We start from the raw sequence: 20450 nt of genomic DNA on the forward strand, positions 1-20450 counted from the left end.
TTGTAGTCCAGGCTTTTCTCCTGTTACTTGGGTCATCTATAACTGAGGGACTTTTGAAGTCCATGGGATGTATCTTGCATACATTTTTATTAAAACTAAAAAAAAAAATGTTTTTGTTTCTTATGATCATGTCTACAAATTCCATAATTTATTATGGAAACAACCAATTATTAATAAAAATGACTGGATATCACTAAAATGTCAGCTATGTTACAAATAGTTTTTGTAATGGTCATCCAGAATGACTTAAAAATGATTCATAATTACATGAAATTAGTCCAGAATGACATGAAATTTGTCCTAAATGACAAGAAAATTATTCCAAAGGCACACAAATGATCCAAAATGATGAAAAGCGATCCAAACTGACATAAAACTTGATGCTTAATGTAAAGATGCTGGAGTTACCATGTTAACTCATTTACATTTATCCTACTGTGGCATCCTGCCATATTGATTATTGGATAATTACATTCAGTTATTTAGCATGCTGTAGCTACTCTTTAGCATGCGTGTAGTCAATTAAATGTATCTAACAACAGGTTTTAACCTTAATGTTTAAACTTGTCTTCAATTCATTTTTCTGTTGCAAAGCACTGTGGCTAAACATCTGTGATTTTAAACATGCTACATGAGTAACAGTTACTTGACTAGTTGCTAATTTGCTCATGTATGCTAATGTTACAACATGTTGACATTTAGCTTGTTACATGCTAAATTTGTTTGCTGTGAATCTGGTCATGAGCATGAACTTAGTATGGAGCATTAGCCCAAGTATCATGAATGCATGTGTTAAATTTTACATATAGTTTTTAGATATATTAGCGCTACATTATTTGGTTGACCTGTGGTATGACAGGTGAGATGTTGTACACGTCGTCTGCTCAGAGATGATAGTGAGTATTGTTTTAATCAACAAGTTACAAAACAGATACAGAACATCGTTTAATTTAAAAAAGGTAGAAGGTCTTTATTAATGTACAGTCCTTTGTTTATCCACAGTCGCCATCTACTTCAGTGAGTCCATGTCCTCGTGTGTGTTTAGCTGCTTGTTAGTTTCATGTCAGGCCAGTGTCATAAAACAGTAATGAAAAGCAGTTTGTTCTGTGCAGCACATAGACTCTGCAAAAGATGGACGGAACGTTCAGGTTTGAAAAGGGGAGTCAGTGTTGAAATGATTTAATTCTGCATTCTCTCTAACAGCCAGCAGGGGGCGGCTCCTCTGGCTGCAGAAAGGAGTCTGATAAATGGAAATCTATAAGAAAACCATCCATATTGTCACCTCAGCAAGCACTTTCCCTGTCAATTTATGGTCTCAACTGGTAGTTTGGACACTACTTCAATATGCAAGATGTTTATTTAGTAAATTGTGGTACCATTTAGACTCCAGCCCCCCTGTGACTCTACACAGGATTAAACATTGTATGGATTATGGATGGATGGGTGATACCACTGAGAAAAAACTGGACCATAAAGCAGGATACGTTTTAACCCTTTGATGCTCAACAGATACCCATTTTCCATTGAACATGGCTGACTTTTGACCCATGTGGTGCATTGAAGGGTTGAGGTGGGGCGACCTTGTAATTCACTACAATATGTGTTTGTGTAGTGATCTTGAGTTCTGGGTCAGATACACCGAAATAGTGGCAATAAACAACCAAATATAAAGTTCTGAAGTATCTATCCACACCTTGGTGGCTCCGTCCATCTTCTACAGACCGTCTATGGCGTTGTAATGTGGTGTAATTAAACTGTCACGGTGGATGCTACAAAATGGCATCTGGTAAATCCACCTGGCTAGAAGTACAAAACACAACAACACATTTAAGAATTAAATTGAAGGAGGCAGGTAGGAGTCGATGCTAACATCCTTTTATAAATCAAAAATCGTTGAGGTGCTCGTTTAAAGTTGGCCGTTGACTGTAAAATGTGAGTAATATGAAGCCGTATATTTCCTCTTCCATCCACCAGACCGGTTACCCCAGTTCCCGTGATTGTTATTCTGGCAGATCGTCCTCTCATCTTCACAGAAGCAACCTTCCAGCGACCCCCAGATGTAAGAACATGGTTGTGTGTTTCTCCAAGCAGCCTCATCATTATTCATCCCCACAGGCGACCTAAAGATACGTATTAACTTCAGGGGCCTCGGGCTGGGTGTGCAGGGGCTGCCTAATTACACAAGTGTTATCTTAGGGGGCGCAGATAGAAAACAGATGAGAGCACCCAGGAGCATTCAGCCACAAACACACCGGCGGTTTTTCTTTTGGAAGAGAACACATATGATGGCCTGGATAGTTAAATGAGAGAGGTAGTAATGAAAAATCATCTGTCAGGCAGAGGTGTTTCACTCAGAGAGCGACATGTTGTAGACAAAATAAAAGGTACAACACAGTAAGCATGTGTAGTAGCAAACCGTACAAGATGGGAAAGTAGCATACGGTACTATTAAAATGTGCCTAAATACATTCATAGTGCAGACAAAACAATCAGGACCTTTGCTTTCTAGTAGCTTGCTGTAATATACCGTTTAATATTATATAGTAGCACATCATCTAATGTAGAACATCTGTTTACCTCTGGATTTCTAATAGTTTTAATCTGGTTTGGTGACCTTACCGCCCGTAAAGCTCTGAGAGACCACCCTGATTGTTAAAAGCCATAGATATAAAATAGTAGCTTTATTTCTATGGTAAAAGTGCTTTATAAACAGACTCATTTACAGCTACAGTATAATGTGTTGCAGGAGACTGGATCCATTCTAACGCTGCGTGACTAAAAGACTAAAAGCTCACAACCAAAGGATGTCTGAGAGAACGGACTGATTGTTTAAAAAAAAAATACAAAGTAGGTGACAGACGTCGTTACTGTGCATGTGCAAAAAAAGGCCTTGGCAAGGTGAAAAATAGAAATACTCTACTTTGAATAGTAATACTATTAACTGTATATAAAAATGCTGAACTGCTGTCCCAAGAGTCCCAAACCATGTCTTGGTTCAAACAGTAGAGATCCCTTTGGCACCTTGCTAGTTTCCTGTTAGTCAGTGAGTCTGAAGGTCTGAGGAGGACTCGGCTCCGTTTCTTTGACCTCAGTCTTCGGCGAGGGGAATGCCATCTCCGTTATCGTCCATGAGGAAACAGTGTTCTGATGTCAGGTTGACTTCCAGAGCGGGTTATTGTAGATCCAACCGTCTCCCTGCAGTGAAGAGGGGAAAAGCCTTTGAGAGAATGGCAACTGTCAAATTATTACCGAAGCAGACTCAGAGGGTCGGAGCTGTAAAACTTTCAAAAGAAGGACCAATTTAAATCCAACCCGGAGACACCAATAGCGCTAAAGAAGGTGAAGCATTTCTTTCCAGAAACCACCTCGTACTGACCCTGCAGAAGCTGTCCCAAAGGCCCAGGACTGAGGTTAGCTCCTTGTGCCAAAAGTATCGTTGGCAGAAACTGCAGATAAATCTTCTGTCCAGCTTTAATCTCACAGTGTGAACTTCTGCCTCCTACGTCATCACAGCAGGACGAGACTTTTCCCAAAGCTACAAACAAGGTTTACTTTAGAGTCAGGAAACAGATTTGTTGGATTCATGTGACTTCAAAATGTTGCTGGAACTATTTGGGCTTCGGTTCCTGCAGATAATCTGGATGGATTCTTGCTGTAATCAGTTTTCAGGAGTAGCAGTTTCCGCTGAAGTAGTAATCTATTTGAAAACTGATCAGCGAGGTCTAGATTACCCAAAACAAGTAACACTCGGAGTGCAAATTACAGCAAGTACTGCAATAAAGAAAGAAACCAGTTTTGATTGGATTCTGAATATATATACACATCATTAAAACTGTTAATAATGACATGATATATAAAAGACTGATTGGAGGCAGCAGAACTTGGCTGACAATCATCATCCAGTTTAAGGTTTCTTCAGTGATAGTTATCATTACATCCAATGATGCAAAGAAAAAGGTAAATATTAAAACATGCTAAACTATGACGTTTTATGTCCATTTTCAGACGACACGCAAAACTATGATGTTTTTGTCCATTTTCAGACAAAAAATTACTTTTTTGTCCATTTTCGGAAGACAGACTAAACTATGACGTTTTTTGTCCATTTTCGGATGACATACTAAACTATGACATTTTTTGTTGGTTTATGGACGTCATACTTAACAATGATGTGTTTGACCATTTTCAAAGAAAAAATGAATTTTTTGTCCATTGTCGGATGACATACGATACTATGACGTTTTTTTGTCCATTTTCGGACAACACACTAAACTATGAATTTTTTGTCCATCTATTGACGACATACTAAACTATGACGTTTTTTGTCCATTTTCGGACGTCATACTAAACTATGAAGTTTTTGTCCATTTTTCAAAGAAAAATGAATTTTTTGTCCATTTTCGGATGACGTACTAAACTATGACGTTTTTTTGTCCATTTTCGGACGACATACAAAACTATGATGTTTTTTGTCCTTTTTTGGACGACATAATAAACTATGATGTTTTAATCCATTTTCGGACAAAAAAATGACTTCTTTGTCCATTTTTGGACAACATACTAAACTATGATGTTTTTTGTCCATTTTCGGACGACATTGTAAACTCTGAATTTTTTGTCCATTTTTGGACGACATACTAAAGTATGATGTTTTTGTCCATTTTCAAACGTCATACTAAACTATGACGTTTTATGTCCATTTTCGGACGACATGCTAAACTATGATGTTTTTTGTCCATTTTCGGACGACATTGTAAACTCTGAATTTTTTGTCCATTTTTGGACGACATACTAAAGTATGATGTTTTTGTCCATTTTCAAACGTCATACTGAACTATGACATTTTATGTCCATTTTCGGACGACATGCTAAACTATGATGTTTTTTGTCCATTTTCGGAGGACATACTAAACTGTGACTTTTTTGTCCATTTTTGGAGGACATACTAAACTATGACATTTTTTGTCCATTTTCAAACGTCATACTAAACTATGACGTTTTTTTGTCCATTTTTGAACAACATGCTAAACTCCGACTTCTTTCCCACACTCAATTCTGACTGTTTAATAAAAGGCCATGAGCAGGATTCCAACCAGGGTTTCTGACCCAATTCAGTTTACGAACCACCCTCTCAATCAGTTACGCTACCTGGGCGACTGACCTTTTTCTCGTTGGACGACATACTATACAATGACGTTTTTTTTGTCCATTTTCGGACAACACACTAAACTATGACGGTTTTTATACATTTTCGGACCACATGCTAAACTATGACGGTTTTTATACATTTTCGGACCACATACTAAACTATGACATTTTTTTGTCCATTTTCGGATGACATGCTAAACTATGACGTTTTTTGTCCATTTTCGGACGACATACTAAACTATGACGTTTTTTTCCCATTTACGAACGACATACTAAACAATGATGTTTTTTGTCCATTTTCGGACAACATGCTAATCTATAACGCTTTTGGTCCATTTTCGAATGACATACTAAACGATGACGTTTTTTTGTCCATTTTCAGACGTCCTACTAAACTATGACGTTTTTTCCCCACATTTTGAACAACATGCTAAACTCCGACTTCTTTCCCACACTCAATTCTGACTGTTTAATAAAAGGCCATGAGCAGGATTCCAACCAGGGTTTCTGACCCAATTCAGTTTACGAACCACCCTCTCAACCAGTTACGCTACCTGGGCAACTGACCTTTTTCTCGTTGGACGACATACTATACTATGACTTTTTTTTGTTCTTTTTCGGACAACACACTAAACTATGACGGTTTTTATACATTTTCGGACCACATGCTAAACTATGACGGTTTTTATACATTTTCAGACGACATGCTAAACTATGACGTTTTTTGTCCATTTTCGGACGACATTCTAAACTATGACGTTTTTTGTCCATTTTCAAACGTCATACTAAACTATGACGTTTTTTGTCCATTTTCGAACGACATGCTAAACTATGACATTTCATGTCCATTTTCGGACGTCATACTAAACTATGACATTTTTTGTCCATTTTCAGACGACATACTAAACTATGACATATTTTTCCCACATTTTGAACAACATACTAAACTACGACTTCTTTCCCACACTCAATTCTGACTGTTTAATAAAAGGCCATGAGCAAGATTTGAACTAGAGTTTCCGACCTAATTCAGTTTATGAACCACCCTCTCAACCAGTTACGCTACCTAAGCAACTCACCTTTTCTCCTTGGACGACATACTATATACTATGATGTTTTTTTGTCCATTTTCGGACAACACACTGTTTTTTGTCCATTTTTGGACGTCACATTAAACTATGACGTTTTTTTGTCCATTTTCGGATGACATGCTAAACTATGACATTTTATGTCCATTTTCGGACGACATGCTAAACTATGATGTTTTTTGTCCATTTTCGGAGGACATACTAAACTGTGACTTTTTTGTCCATTTTTGGAGGACATACTAAACTGTGACTTTTTTGTCCATTTTCGGACGACATACTAAAGTATGAATTTTTTGTCCATTTTTTAGACGTCCTACTAAACTATGACGTTTTTTGTCCATTTTTGGATGTCACACTGAACTATGACGTTTTTTGTCCATTTTCGGACGACATACTAAACTATGACATTTTTTGTCCATTTTCAAACGTCATACTAAACTATGACGTTTTTTTGTCCATTTTTGAACAACATGCTAAACTCCGACTTCTTTCCCACACTCAATTCTGACTGTTTAATAAAAGGCCATGAGCAGGATTCCAACCAGGGTTTCTGACCCAATTCAGTTTACGAACCACCCTCTCAATCAGTTACGCTACCTGGGCGACTGACCTTTTTCTCGTTGGACGACATACTATACAATGACGTTTTTTTTGTCCATTTTCGGACAACACACTAAACTATGACGGTTTTTATACATTTTTGGACCACATGCTAAACTATGACGGTTTTTATACATTTTCGGACCACATACTAAACTATGACATTTTTTTGTCCATTTTCGGATGACATGCTAAACTATGACGTTTTTTGTCCATTTTCGGACAACATACTAAACTATGACGTTTTTTTCCCATTTACGAACGACATACTAAACAATGATGTTTTTTGTCCATTTTCGGACAACATGCTAATCTATAACGCTTTTTGTCCATTTTCGAACGACATACTAAACTATGACGGTTTTTTTCCATTTACGGACGACATACTAAACAATGATGTTTTTTGTCCATTTTCGGACCACACAGTAAACTATGACGTTTTTGTCCATTTTCAGACGTCATACTAAACTATGACTTTTTTTGTCCATTTTCGGACGACATACTAAACGATGACGTTTTTTCCCACATTTTGAACAACATACTAAACTCTGACTTCCTTCCCACACTCAATTCTGACTGTTTAATAAAAGGCCATGAGCAGGATTCGAACCAGGGTTTCTGACCCAATTCAGTTTATGAACCACCCTCTCAACCAGCTACGCCACCTGGGCGACTCACCTTTTTCTTGTTGGACAACAAACTATATACTAAGATGTTTTTTGTCCATGTTCGGACAACACACTAAACTATGAATTTTTTTGTCCATTTATTGACGACATACTAAACTATGACGTTTTTTGTCCATTTTCGGACGTCATACTAAACTATGAAGTTTTTGTCCATTTTCAAAGAAAAATGAATTTTTTGTCCATTTTCGGATGACGTACTAAACTATGACGTTTTTTTGTCCATTTTCGGACGACATACAAAACTATGATGTTTTTTGTCCTTTTTTGGACGGCATAATAAACTATGATGTTTTAATCCATTTTCGGACAAAAAAATGACTTCTTTGTCCATTTTTGGACAACATACTAAACTATGATGTTTTTTGTCCATTTTCGGACGACATTGTAAACTCTGAATTTTTTGTCCATTTTTGGACGACATACTAAAGTATGATGTTTTTGTCCATTTTCAAACGTCATACTAAACTATGACATTTTATGTCCATTTTCGGACGACATGCTAAACTATGATGTTTTTTGGCCATTTTCGGAGGACATACTAAACTGTGACTTTTTTGTCCATTTTTGGACGACATACTAAAGTATGAATTTTTTGTCCATTTTTTAGACGTCCTACTAAACTATGACGTTTTTTGTCCATTTTTGGATGTCACACTGAACTATGACGTTTTTTGTCCATTTTCGGACGACATACTAAACTATGACATTTTTTGTCCATTTTCAAACGTCATACTAAACTATGACGTTTTTTTGTCCATTTTTGAACAACATGCTAAACTCCAACTTCTTTCCCACACTCAATTCTGACTGTTTAATAAAAGGCCATGAGCACGATTCCAACCAGGGTTTCTGACCCAATTCAGTTTACGAACCACCCTCTCAATCAGTTACGCTACCTGGGCGACTGACCTTTTTCTCGTTGGACGACATACTATACAATGACGTTTTTTTTGTCCATTTTCGGACAACACACTAAACTATGACGGTTTTTATACATTTTCGGACCACATGCTAAACAATGACGGTTTTTATACATTTTCGGACCACATACTAAACTATGACATTTTTTTGTCCATTTTCGGATGACATGCTAAACTATGACGTTTTTTGTCCATTTTCGGACGACATACTAAACTATGACGTTTTTTTCCCATTTACGGACGACATACTAAACGATGACGTTTTTTGTCCATTTTCAGACGTCCTACTAAACTATGACGTTTTTTGTCCATTTTCGGACGTCATACTAAACTATGACGTTTTTCCCCACATTTTGAACAACATGCTAAACTCCGACTTCTTTCCCACACTCAATTCTGACTGTTTAATAAAAGGCCATGAGCAGGATTCCAACCAGGGTTTCTGACCCAATTCAGTTTACGAACCACCCTCTCAACCAGTTACGCTACCTGGGCGACTGACCTTTTTCTCGTTGGACGACATACTATACTATGACTTTTTTTTGTTCATTTTCGGACAACACACTAAACTATGACGGTTTTTATACATTTTCGGACCACATGCTAAACTATGACGGTTTTTATACATTTTCAGACCACATACTAAACTATGACGTTTTTTTGTCCATTTTCGGACGACATGCTAAACTATGACGTTTTTTTGTCCATTTTCGGACGACATTCTAAACTATGACGTTTTTTTTCCATTTACGGACAACATGCTAATCTATAACGCTTTTGGTCCATTTTCGAATGACATACTAAACGATGACGTTTTTTTGTCCATTTTCAGACGTCCTACTAAACTATGACGTTTTTTGTCCATTTTCAGACGTCCTACTAAACTATGACGTTTTTTCCCCACATTTTGAACAACATGCTAAACTCCGACTTCTTTCCCACACTCAATTCTGACTGTTTAATAAAAGGCCATGAGCAGGATTCCAACCAGGGTTTCTGACCCAATTCAGTTTACGAACCACCCTCTCAACCAGCTACGCTACCTGGGCGACTCACCTTTTTCTCGTTGGACAACAAACTATATACTAAGATGTTTTATTGTCCATGTTCGGACAACACACTAAACTATGAATTTTTTTGTCCATCTATTGACGACATACTAAACTATGACGTTTTTTGTCCATCTATTGACGACATACTAAACTATGACGTTTTTTTTTCCATTTACGGACGACATACTAAACAATGATGTTTTTTGTCCATTTTTGGACAACATGCTAATCTATAACGCTTTTTGTCCATTTTCGGATGACGTACTAAACTATGACGTTTTTTGTCCATTTTCGGACGACATACAAAACTATGATGTTTTTTGTCCTTTTTTGGACACATAATAAACTATGATGTTTTAATCCATTTTCGGACAAAAAAATGACTTCTTTGTCCATTTTTGGACAACATACTAAACTATGATGTTTTTTGTCCATTTTCGGACGACATTGTAAACTCTGAATTTTTTGTCCATTTTTGGACGACATACTATAGTATGATGTTTTTGTCCATTTTCAAACGTCATACTAAACTATGACATTTTATGTCCATTTTCGGACGACATGCTAAACTATGATGTTTTTGGCCATTTTCGGAGGACATACTAAACTGTGACTTTTTTGTCCATTTTTGGAGGATATACTAAACTGTGACTTTTTTGTCCATTTTCGCACGACACACTAAACTATGACATTTTTTTGTCCATTTTCGGATGACATGCTAAACTATGACGTTTTTTGTCCATTTTCGGACGACATACTAAACTATGACGTTTTTTTCCCATTTACGGACGACATACTAAACAATGATGTTTTTTGTCCATTTTCGGACCACACAGTAAACTATGACGTTATTGTCCATTTTCCGACGACGTACTTAACTATGATGTTTTTGTCCATTTTCGGACAACATACTAAACTATGACTTTTTTTGTCCATTTTCGGACGACATACTAAACTATGACGTTTTTTCCCACATTTTGAACAACATACTAAACTACGACTTCTTTCCCACACTCAATTCTGACTGTTTAATAAAAAGGCCATGAGCAGGATTCGAACCAGGGTTTCTGACCCAATTCAGTTTATGAACCACCGTCTCAACCAGCTACGCTACCTGGGTGACTCACCTTTTTCTCGTTGGACAACAAACTATATACTAAGATGTTTTTTTGTCCATGTTCGGACAACACACTAAACTATGACGGTTTTTATACATTTTCGGACCACATACTAAACTGTGACGTTTTTTTTTTTCCATTTTCGGACCACATACTAATCTATAACGCTTTTTGTCCATTTTCAAAGAAAAAATGAATTTCTTGTCCATTTTTGGATGACATACTCAACTACAACATTTTTTGTCCGTTTTCAGACAACATCTTGAACGACTTCTTTCCCCATACTCAATTCTTACTGTTGAATAGAAGGCCATGAGCAGGATTCGAACCAAGGTTTCTGACCCATGTCAGTTTATGAACCTCTCGCTCAACCAGTTATGCTACCTGGCCGACTCACCTTTCTTCAGTTGGACGACATACTAAACTATGATGTTTTTTGTCCATTTTCGGACGACACAATAAACTATGACGTTTTTATACATTTTTGGATGACATACTAAACTATGACGTTTTTTGTCTGTTTTCGGACGACATACTAAACTATGACATTTTTTTGTCCATTTTCGGACGACATACTAAACTATGACTTTTTTTGTCCATTTTCGGACGACATACTAAACTATGACGTTTTTTTCCCACATTTTGAACAACATACTAAACTACGACTTCTTTCCCACACTCACTTCTGACTGTTGAATAAAAGGCCATGAGCAGGATTTGAACCAGGGTTTCTGACCCAATTCGGTTTATGAACCACCCTCTCAACCAGTTACGCTACCTGGGCAACTCACCTTTTTCTCGTTGGACGACATACTATACTATGACGTTTTTTTGTCCATTTTCGGACAACACACTAAACTATAACGGTTTTTATACATTTTCGGACCACATACTAAACTATGACGTTTTTTGTCCATTTTCGGACGACATACTAAACTATGACGTTTTTTGTCCATTTTCGAATATCATACTAAATTATGACGTTTTTTTGTCCATTTTCGGACGACATACTAAACGATGACGTATTTTTCCCACATTTTGAACAACATACTAAACTCCGACTTCTTTCCCACACTCAATTCTGACTGTTTAATAAAAGGCCACGAGCAGGATTCGAACCAGGGTTTCAGACCCAATTTAGTTTATGAACCACTCTCGCAACCAGTTACGCTACCAAAAAAATGACATTTTTTGTCCTTTTTCGGGGGACATACTGAACTATGACTTTTTTTCACATTTTTACAATCCACTCAACTATGACGTTTTTGTCACATTTTGGATGACGTACTAAACTGTGACGTTTTTGTCAAATTTTTAGTGACATACTAAACAATGACCTTTTTCCACATTTTGGACGACATGCTAAACTATGACTTTTTTTTTTACACATTTTGCACAACATAATAAGCTATGACGATTTTTACACATTGTGGACGACATGCTCATCTATGACCCTTTTGTCTCAGTTGCTTTTTGGGCTCTTTTGTTGGTTTTATTCAATAGGTAAGTCAAGCGAAACACAGGAAAGCCCTGCAGTAAAGGGCCATGAGCTGGAATCAAACCCATGTCTCTGACGCAGGCCTGTTGATGAGTCGCTCTCTCAACCAGCTGAGCTACCTGGGAATGGTCAATTTGTGCTGAAAATAAGGGTAATGGCAACATTACCCTTTGTTTTATCACGTGACCTAAATATGTAGCGGGTGGCAGGAGTTGATGGGACTCAGAAACACCCACAGTTTAATCATTTTTTCCTTGTATGATTTCCAACTGATAAATCAGTCAGTTTGTAGGAGGATCGGAATCATGTGATGGTCGGCAGGTAACTGACACAGTGTTCACTTGTTGTCACGATTACAGCGACGCTGTACTGGTTTATCTCGCAATGGGAAATCCATAACAAAGCCGTAAAGGAATCGTTAAGACAATAAGCCTCATCACAGTGAAAAAACTAGAAAAGCACTCAGAGAGCGCAGCCCTCCGCCAAGGATATTGACATTCCCATGGAACATTGTATTCACATACATTTATATACGATTTAGAACATTTTGGATGACATACTAAACTATGACGTTTTTGGTGAGATTTTGGATGATTCATCTGAATCTGCCCAGGCGTTTTTGAGTTATCTTGCTAACAGACAGACAGACAGACAGACAGACAAACGCCGGGTGTCACATAACCTCCTTGGCGGAGGTAATAATTAGGTGGTCCTTCATCCAAATCTGTTAGTCCAGTTTTGAGTAATGTTGCACACAGACAGACAGACGGATTCACAGATTCATAGACAAACGTAAGCTGATCATCACATAACGCCAGAGTAAAAATCAATTCTGGATCAAAAGTTAGAGTCTTCAAAAAGTTCTTAAGAAAGAGTCTTCAGAGTCTGATGCGAATCATGTCTATTCAATACAGAGTCCCTAAGAACAAGCGTGCAAAATCTTGAGATTATAACGGACTACACAAAGTGTTACATCATCTTATAAATAGGGCTGCAGCTAACGAAGCCTCGAGTAATCGTCTGAGCATGATAGGTCATCAAAAGTGGAAGTGAGTGCAAAATGCAACAGAAATCACCGTCCGACCGGAGCGCGGAACACGGACGGACATCGATGCAGCGCGGACGTCTGTGTTTAGGTGCAGCTGTATAGTAAACGCTGACATCCGCACTTACGATAGATCGCGGATGTCCGCGCTGCATCGTGCATACATAATATATGCACAATGCAGCGCCGATGTCCCTCCGTGTTCCGTGTTCCAGTCAGACGGTGATTTCTGTTGCATTTCGCGCTCACTTTTGATGACGTATCGTGCTCAGACGATTACTCGAGACTTCATTAGCTGCAGCCCTACTTATAAACTCAAACAAACTTCTTCTAAACACTCTACTTACGTTCTGGAAAACCACAACCTATTGTCTTAAGACCCAGTCAGGATGTATATAATGTAACTGTATCAAAACTTTAACCGCCTCCTCTTTTTCATTTCTGCTAGGTTGGTATTATTTCTGCTTAACTCAGTGTAACCTTGGTTTCAACTCAGGAGTGCAGACAAAGAGAGGACATGAACTTCCTGGTCTTAACGCCTTATATGGGCTTCCATTGGGTTGCTGCTTTCCACAGGGTTATTTAGTGCATTCATAACTTCTGTTGACACGTTAGGTCTTCCAATCTTATCATTGGTAGCACTTTAGTTTGATTCACTCATTATAATTGTTTAATTTTATCATTTGTTCAATCTTAAAATGCCACAACAAAGGAGGACAGAAGTCTCAACATTAAAGATTAGCAAAAAAACCTACATACACACTGCAGTACCTGCTGTTAGACTTCCACCACTCACTGGAATGTAAACGAGAGAAAATCAGAACTGACAAAAAAATGCGAAACAATACGGTCATACCATATGTGACCACTATGTCTAAGAAATTTATTTTTCTCTAAACACAACATCCTGGTACACTTTAGACCCAGCAATGCTCTTAGACAATAGTTCGCCCTATGGATAAAACACCCAAACACGAGCTGGGCAATGCAGCAAAGAGTGCACAGACCTCCATACAGGGGAGGCTACACAACCGCATAGAGACAGGAGATCTAATCAGCAACACACCTAAGGACAGCAATGTTCACATTCTGGACAGAAAAACAGATGGTTTGAGAGAGGAGTGAATAAAGACGTCTCTATTAAACTGGAACATCCATCTCTAAACAGGGCGGTCATTCCTCCTCAGGCAGCTGAACCAGCAGTCATACCTTGCAGTCATGTGAGTGTCAATAAATCTCTCCATTATTCTGTTAGAACTAAAGAATCCTCTTGTAGAGAAGTCCACTCTTTCGACTGAAGCACTGAGGATTACCATGACCGAGGGTGATCCAGCTCCAGATGAGATTTAAAAGCATTTTATCCAAAATCATAAATTCACTTGTAACACACTCAGCAAAAACCAACATCAAGTTTTAGACACTTTTGGATCATCATTTTGTTTGAGTTGTCCAAATCTCTAAAGAAAAACAGACGTGTTATTTGTCTTTCCTTTTTTTGGTATTATCCTGTTGTTTCCTCTGCTTCTTCCTCATTGATCAGACTTTTCCCTTTACTGCTGATTTTGCTGCTATAGCTTCATCTCTCTCAAATCAGAGGTCATGTCTGTCAACTGATGAGTTTTGAGTTACAGTTCAGTAGGTTATTTAGCATTCCACCACTGTCAGCCGTTTATGTTTCTATACTTCCCCCTGCTCTCTGTGCTCACATATATTTTATTTAATTATTTTTTTCTGTTGTTAGACAATAATATTAAATATTAACTGAAACGCAGCCCATGAATATTAAATGTCAACCAGCAGTTAACTTCAAACTACTGCTTATTAAAATTCAAAGTTAACATTCTAATTTTATGACATGTCTCTCAATACACGAGTTAAAATAAAACAATGGTTCTGCTCTGAATTTGGCCATATTTCGATGTAAAATGATCACTCCAAGAGAAAATTAGAAGTGACAGGATGCCTTTCTTATTCTCTTCTTAGTTTTACTCGAACAAAGCAAACGGCCTCCATCTAGTTCTGAACAACAAGCGGGGAGGCTGAGCTGTCACTCAAAAACTCATCCGGCAAAACAATAGCACCAAAAGGCTTATTAAGGAAGATGGATACGGGTTGCTGTGTGGTGGTTAAGAGAAGTCATTCACTTTTGTATCTATTTGTATTTCTATAATGACATGCCAGAAAGTGCTATTGTACAATGCAAGGTGAAGAATGTAAACTGTCCGTTAAATAATAAAGATACTGTTAGAAAAAGTGAGTGTAATCAGAGAGGAAGAAGTATATGGAACTCAAAAAGTAATGGTTTTTGCAAGCTTTTCTTTGATTATATTTGCACAAATTCCATCCCATTTCAGGGCAACTACAGTCCAGACAAAAGTCTTGTCACATAAGGACATAGTAGCTTAAAATGGCAAAGAACTTTATTTCTACTCAATCAGTCATTACAGTAAATGGTTCATTTTAATGCTAAGGAGTTTCACATTAATAACTGGGTGTAAATGAAACCATCTAAAAGTGTCCAGATGTCCACAGCTTGGTAAAGCCCATAACATCTGTTATTGCAAGGGCAAAAGTCTTGTCCCGTCTTTAAATGATTCAACCAAGATACCAACCTAAGATGAAGGAGGATCGGAAGGTGAAACCAAAGAATCTTGATAAAGTCCTGCTAGACTGCTTTCTTTGCCATCCCAGATGACTTCATCCATAAGATGTTTGAATCACTGGCCATCACGATATTCATTCTTTCTTGCAAGGCACCATGACTGTATGTTCTGATGCTAGTGTAGCATGTTTGTGTATTCAAAATACGTATAATTTCTACATTATTGTTGGATGCAATAAGACTTTTGTCCAAGCAAGATCTGACCTTTGACCTAATACGTCTGTCCTAATTAAAGGATGATACAAACTTTATTTTGGTACAACAAGCATCGTCTGGATTTCTTTGCCTTCATATCAACCATTTCCGATTCCAAATGATCAACTACAAGTCAAGCTGTTATTTTTTGTTCCTACAACTTGGATAAGTGACAAGACTTTTGTCAGGGGCTGTAGACAATAATTCAGTCTCTCAAATAACATGTTGGACGCTAAATGGAGTTTGGACACAGATGGTGATATGCTGTCAATAGAAGTCTTTCTGTACCTCTTTAGTGAAGTATTTGGGTGTCCAGGGTTTGTTATCAGCTGCTCTCTGCCTTTCCTCTCCTCTCTGACACTCCTCCAGTCTGTGTTTGTGCTCCGTGGCCTCGTCGATGTTTCCTTCCTTCAGCGACTTGGTGACATGTTGCCATAACCGCCTGCAAGACGAACCAAAATTACAGCTCCACACCAACGCTGGCCACGTTCTAAATCAGGCTGTCCAGAGGGTCGTGTCCAGGCGGTCTCACCTGGATTCTGTCCTCCCCTGTTTCTCCACAGGCCTCAGCTTCTTCCTGGTGACTGGCAGCTTGGCCGTGTCGATCACTTTGGTCTCGCCGCTGCTGTAGGTGAACTCCAGAGTGCCGTTCCACTCGCCCTGTGCTTTGCACACGATGGTGTTGGTCGGGTTGTGTTTGACCTCCGCCGTCACTCTGCAATGTCAAAATGGATAAACCGCTCATGGCTTGACACCTCCTGAGTGTCTGTAACAGCTTGCTTTTCATGTATGTACATATTTTAAGCATTGACATGGAACTGGAAACTGACAATAATCTAAATTTGTCTGCTGTAAGTGATTTATATATTACGTTTCTACTGTGCCACAGCTAATTTATTGTGAAATTACTTAGAATTAATAAGCAGCTGCCTACTATAATTGGATTTACTGGCTATAACACTATATTCTAATGATATTTCTGTCAGATACATCAGGAGGTAATCAATATGTGTTGACTTGTGTGTTGGTACTAATTGATGGACTTGAACTGGAAGTCACACCTGAATTAAATCAGATGAAACATACATACGAAGACATGATGTCAAAACATTTCAAGTGTTTTTCTGAGAGCATCTTTCCCTTTTTTCATGCTTCAAACAAGAAAGCAAGTAAAAGAGTCATTAAATATTAATGTCACTGTTGAATTTGTGTGACGGTTAACTCAAATCCACAAATCAAATGGAGATTGTTGAAAATATGTGGAGTACTGACAGCTTAAAATGGAAGATTAACCTACAAAAGGACTGTTTTCATGCTGCCACTGCTTAACCTCCATTACAGCAGCAGTGGGTGACCCAGCCTGCCTGGCATTTATACTTAAAAGTCAAACCTGACAGCCTCACAGATGAATAAAATATTTTTGCTCAGTCTGTAAAGCAGTAATGCATGAAGTCAAAGAAAGGAACCCGTCTGTTTCTGGAAGTGAGGATGGATGACAGGCGGTGGAGGAGAAAAGGGTCTCACCTGTGCACCTTCCCTCCGTAGAAAGGCTTCGTATGAAAGGTCACGGTGGCCGAGTAGCCGCTCTTGACGCAGTTGATGGAGACTTTGCCTCCCAGCTCCACCCAGGGCACGGTGAGGATGGAGCGGGCGTAGGCGCAGGGCAGCGTGAAGACGTACTCCTCGTCATGCTCGAGGAGACACAAGACTCCTGGAAGAAGAAAAAGAGGGAAGTCAGACCTCTAACACACACATGCACGATCATTTCCGAGACCTCGATAAAAGTGGAAAACAGCCAAAACTGGATTTGGCAACATTTTGGAGACATTATTATTTCAGAATCAGGTGAGGAAAACCTACGACGGTAGAAGTAATAAATGGAGCTTCATCTGTGCCGTGGTGTGTAGATGTTTTCGCAAAGGCAATTACAACCAAAGTCAGACATTTACAAAAGCATCAATACATAACGGAGGGACTTTTGAAGTCCATGGGATATATCTTGCATACATTTTTATGGAAAGTGAAAATCAACATGATCAAAAATGATCTTGTCTTTACAAATTCCAAAAGTATTTATTATGGAAACAATCACTTATTAATAAAAAAATGACTGGATATCACTAAAATGTCAACTAAATAACCATCCTGATTTAACACCAACCACCTTCTAATCAGCTAAACAATAATAAAATGAGTTTATTCAGAAATAGTTTTGATTGTGTTCTTTTTATTAAGTTGAGATAATCATGACAGATATTTCATTATTGGCAATGTATTAAATTTTAGATGGAAAATAACAAGTTTAGGTCTACTACAATATCTTTATAACTTTCAATTTCAATTTTACTCAATTGTACATATAAGAATTAGAAGAAAATTTCTTGCCTCTTTGCTTCAAAACAGCCAGGACCTCACAGAACAATTGTGGACCTGAACAAGTCAGCTTCAGTTTCAGAAGCGAGTTCCAAACATCCACCACATTAATCTGAACACAAAGCGTGGAGCCAACAACCAACAGATCAACCCCTGAACAACCGTAACGTATCCTGTCAAGATGTTGGAGGAAACTGGAGCAAAAGCATGTTTGGCCACTGGAATTGAGTAGAACATAACCTGAAAGATCACTCAGCAAGAAAGAAGCCACTGCTCCAAAACTGCCACAAAGCTTAGAGCCACACAAAGAAATGTCCGCTGGTCTGATTAAACTAGAACTGAACAGTGTGACCATGACAGCAAACATTATATTTGCAGGGAAAAGGAACAGTCTATCCTGACCGTAAAGCACGGTGGCGGCACCATCATGTTGTGGGGGTACTGTGTGGATGTAAATTAGCATACTTGCTATAATTCAGCATATTTACATCTATTGCGGTCTAAATGGGCGTTCATTAATGTGCACTAACCCTATCAAATAAAATAATTAATACTTACTGAGATTAAATGTCAACAAATATGGAAAATGTAAGTAAATTTCTGACTTCAGCTGTATGTTCTCGTCACTTATTTCCACTATGCACTTAAGAACACAGTAATATGTGCACTAAAACATGAAATTAAGTGTAATGCCTTGGCTCCATGTTTTAAAAATAAACTGTTTTCTGGACTGTGAAGAGCCCTTTACAGCAGCTTCAGCTTTCAGTCTTAATTAACGCTGCGACTAAAACAACCAGCGCAGTGTGTTTTCATGCCCCGTGTGCACCGAGAATCAAAGTTACATCATTTAACCTCACTGGCAATAATCGCTTTCTGTTACACACAACCCGCTGTGAGGCACATTATTATATAAACCCTATCTGTTCTACGCAGCTGGATCTTTTGGTTGCAGGGATTCCCACCAGAAGCTTTTGTGATACGTCGTCTCTATCATTTCATCACCGCGCAAGTGGATTTATTCTGTCGCAAACAAGCCTCTCCGGTTTTTCTCTCATCCCCTCGTGTCCGTAAATAGTTTTTACTTCTTACATCAGAACCGCCGTCTTACAAGAGACCGCCGATGTTTCACAGCCAAAATAATGCCTGCAGGGGGGGGAAAAAGCTGCATGTGGCTCCATTGTGAGGGAATAACGACACCGAGCATTGACAGAGTGAGAGATAAACCTATTCACAGTCACAACAACGGCCTGCAGCGGTTCAGTTTCACTTTGCAGTAGACTGAGCTGTGCGATCACCAATTACTGCTGAAAGAGCCGCCCGTATGATATATGGATGAGTCTGTAAAGCTTAAACACTCGGAGCTGTGGAATTATTCAGAGCCTCGGGAAGTAAAAAATCCCAGGATGTAAAATGTTCCTGTAACAAGAAGAAATCCTTCAAACATTATATTTGACAAGTGTTATCAGAAGTGTGCATAAAAGCATTTATTAGGCAGAATTACTTCTATAATAAGCTCCTGAAGTCTTGAAAGGTGTCTTTATCTAAATATAAAAAAACTTATCGGGACTTCAGGAGCTTTGTGTTAAATATTTAACCTTATTGGATTTCTTTAGTTATTAGTGTGTTAGAGTTTTAATGGAGCTGGTTGAGCTGGAGCTGATTTGAACTTTAAAAAGTGTTTTGATTGATGAAACCCGTTTTCTCGGTAAAGACTGAGTGCACGTGGACACGCTGGGTTTGACTGACATCTCTCCCACTTCCATGTCAGTTTTGTTGCAGAACAAATGTGCAGAGACGCACGATATCGCCTTTAAAATGAAATGAGCATCAGCCCAAAATAAACATCAGCAAACAGATAAACGGCCTGTCAGGCTACAAGTTTAAAGGTTCCATTTTTCTCCAGTTAAAGCTAACACCGTAGCTGTCAGAAGGCTAACTTAGCTTAGCACAAAGACTGGAAACTGTTGGGACTGTAGCCTTGAGGTCGACCTGTCAACTGGTAAGTCGATAAGCTTTCATCCAACCAAATTCTCACTGATCGATCGTTGGTGTTGCATCGATG

General features: G+C 38.4%; 1 protein-coding gene across 3 annotated transcripts in view; it reads right to left on the minus strand.

Moving 5' to 3' along the window:
• Window positions 1-944: 944 nt before the first annotated feature.
• The window catches only part of LOC110961995 (oxysterol-binding protein-related protein 10), a 133088-nt gene continuing 113582 nt past the window's right edge, over window positions 945-20450 (minus strand). For all 3 annotated transcript variants that reach the window (XM_051955778.1, XM_051955777.1, XM_051955776.1), the window contains 4 exons: window positions 17540-17726; window positions 16548-16730; window positions 16304-16457; window positions 945-3195 (listed from right to left, as the gene is read on the minus strand). In XM_051955778.1, coding sequence (XP_051811738.1) covers window positions 3151-3195; window positions 16304-16457; window positions 16548-16730; window positions 17540-17726 — 569 coding nt within the window. In that variant the 3' untranslated portion in view covers window positions 945-3150. The remainder of the gene's footprint in view (window positions 3196-16303; window positions 16458-16547; window positions 16731-17539; window positions 17727-20450) is intronic.

This window comes from Acanthochromis polyacanthus, chromosome 11 (genome assembly GCF_021347895.1).
Source record: "Acanthochromis polyacanthus isolate Apoly-LR-REF ecotype Palm Island chromosome 11, KAUST_Apoly_ChrSc, whole genome shotgun sequence".
Classification (NCBI taxonomy): Eukaryota; Metazoa; Chordata; class Actinopteri; family Pomacentridae; genus Acanthochromis; species Acanthochromis polyacanthus.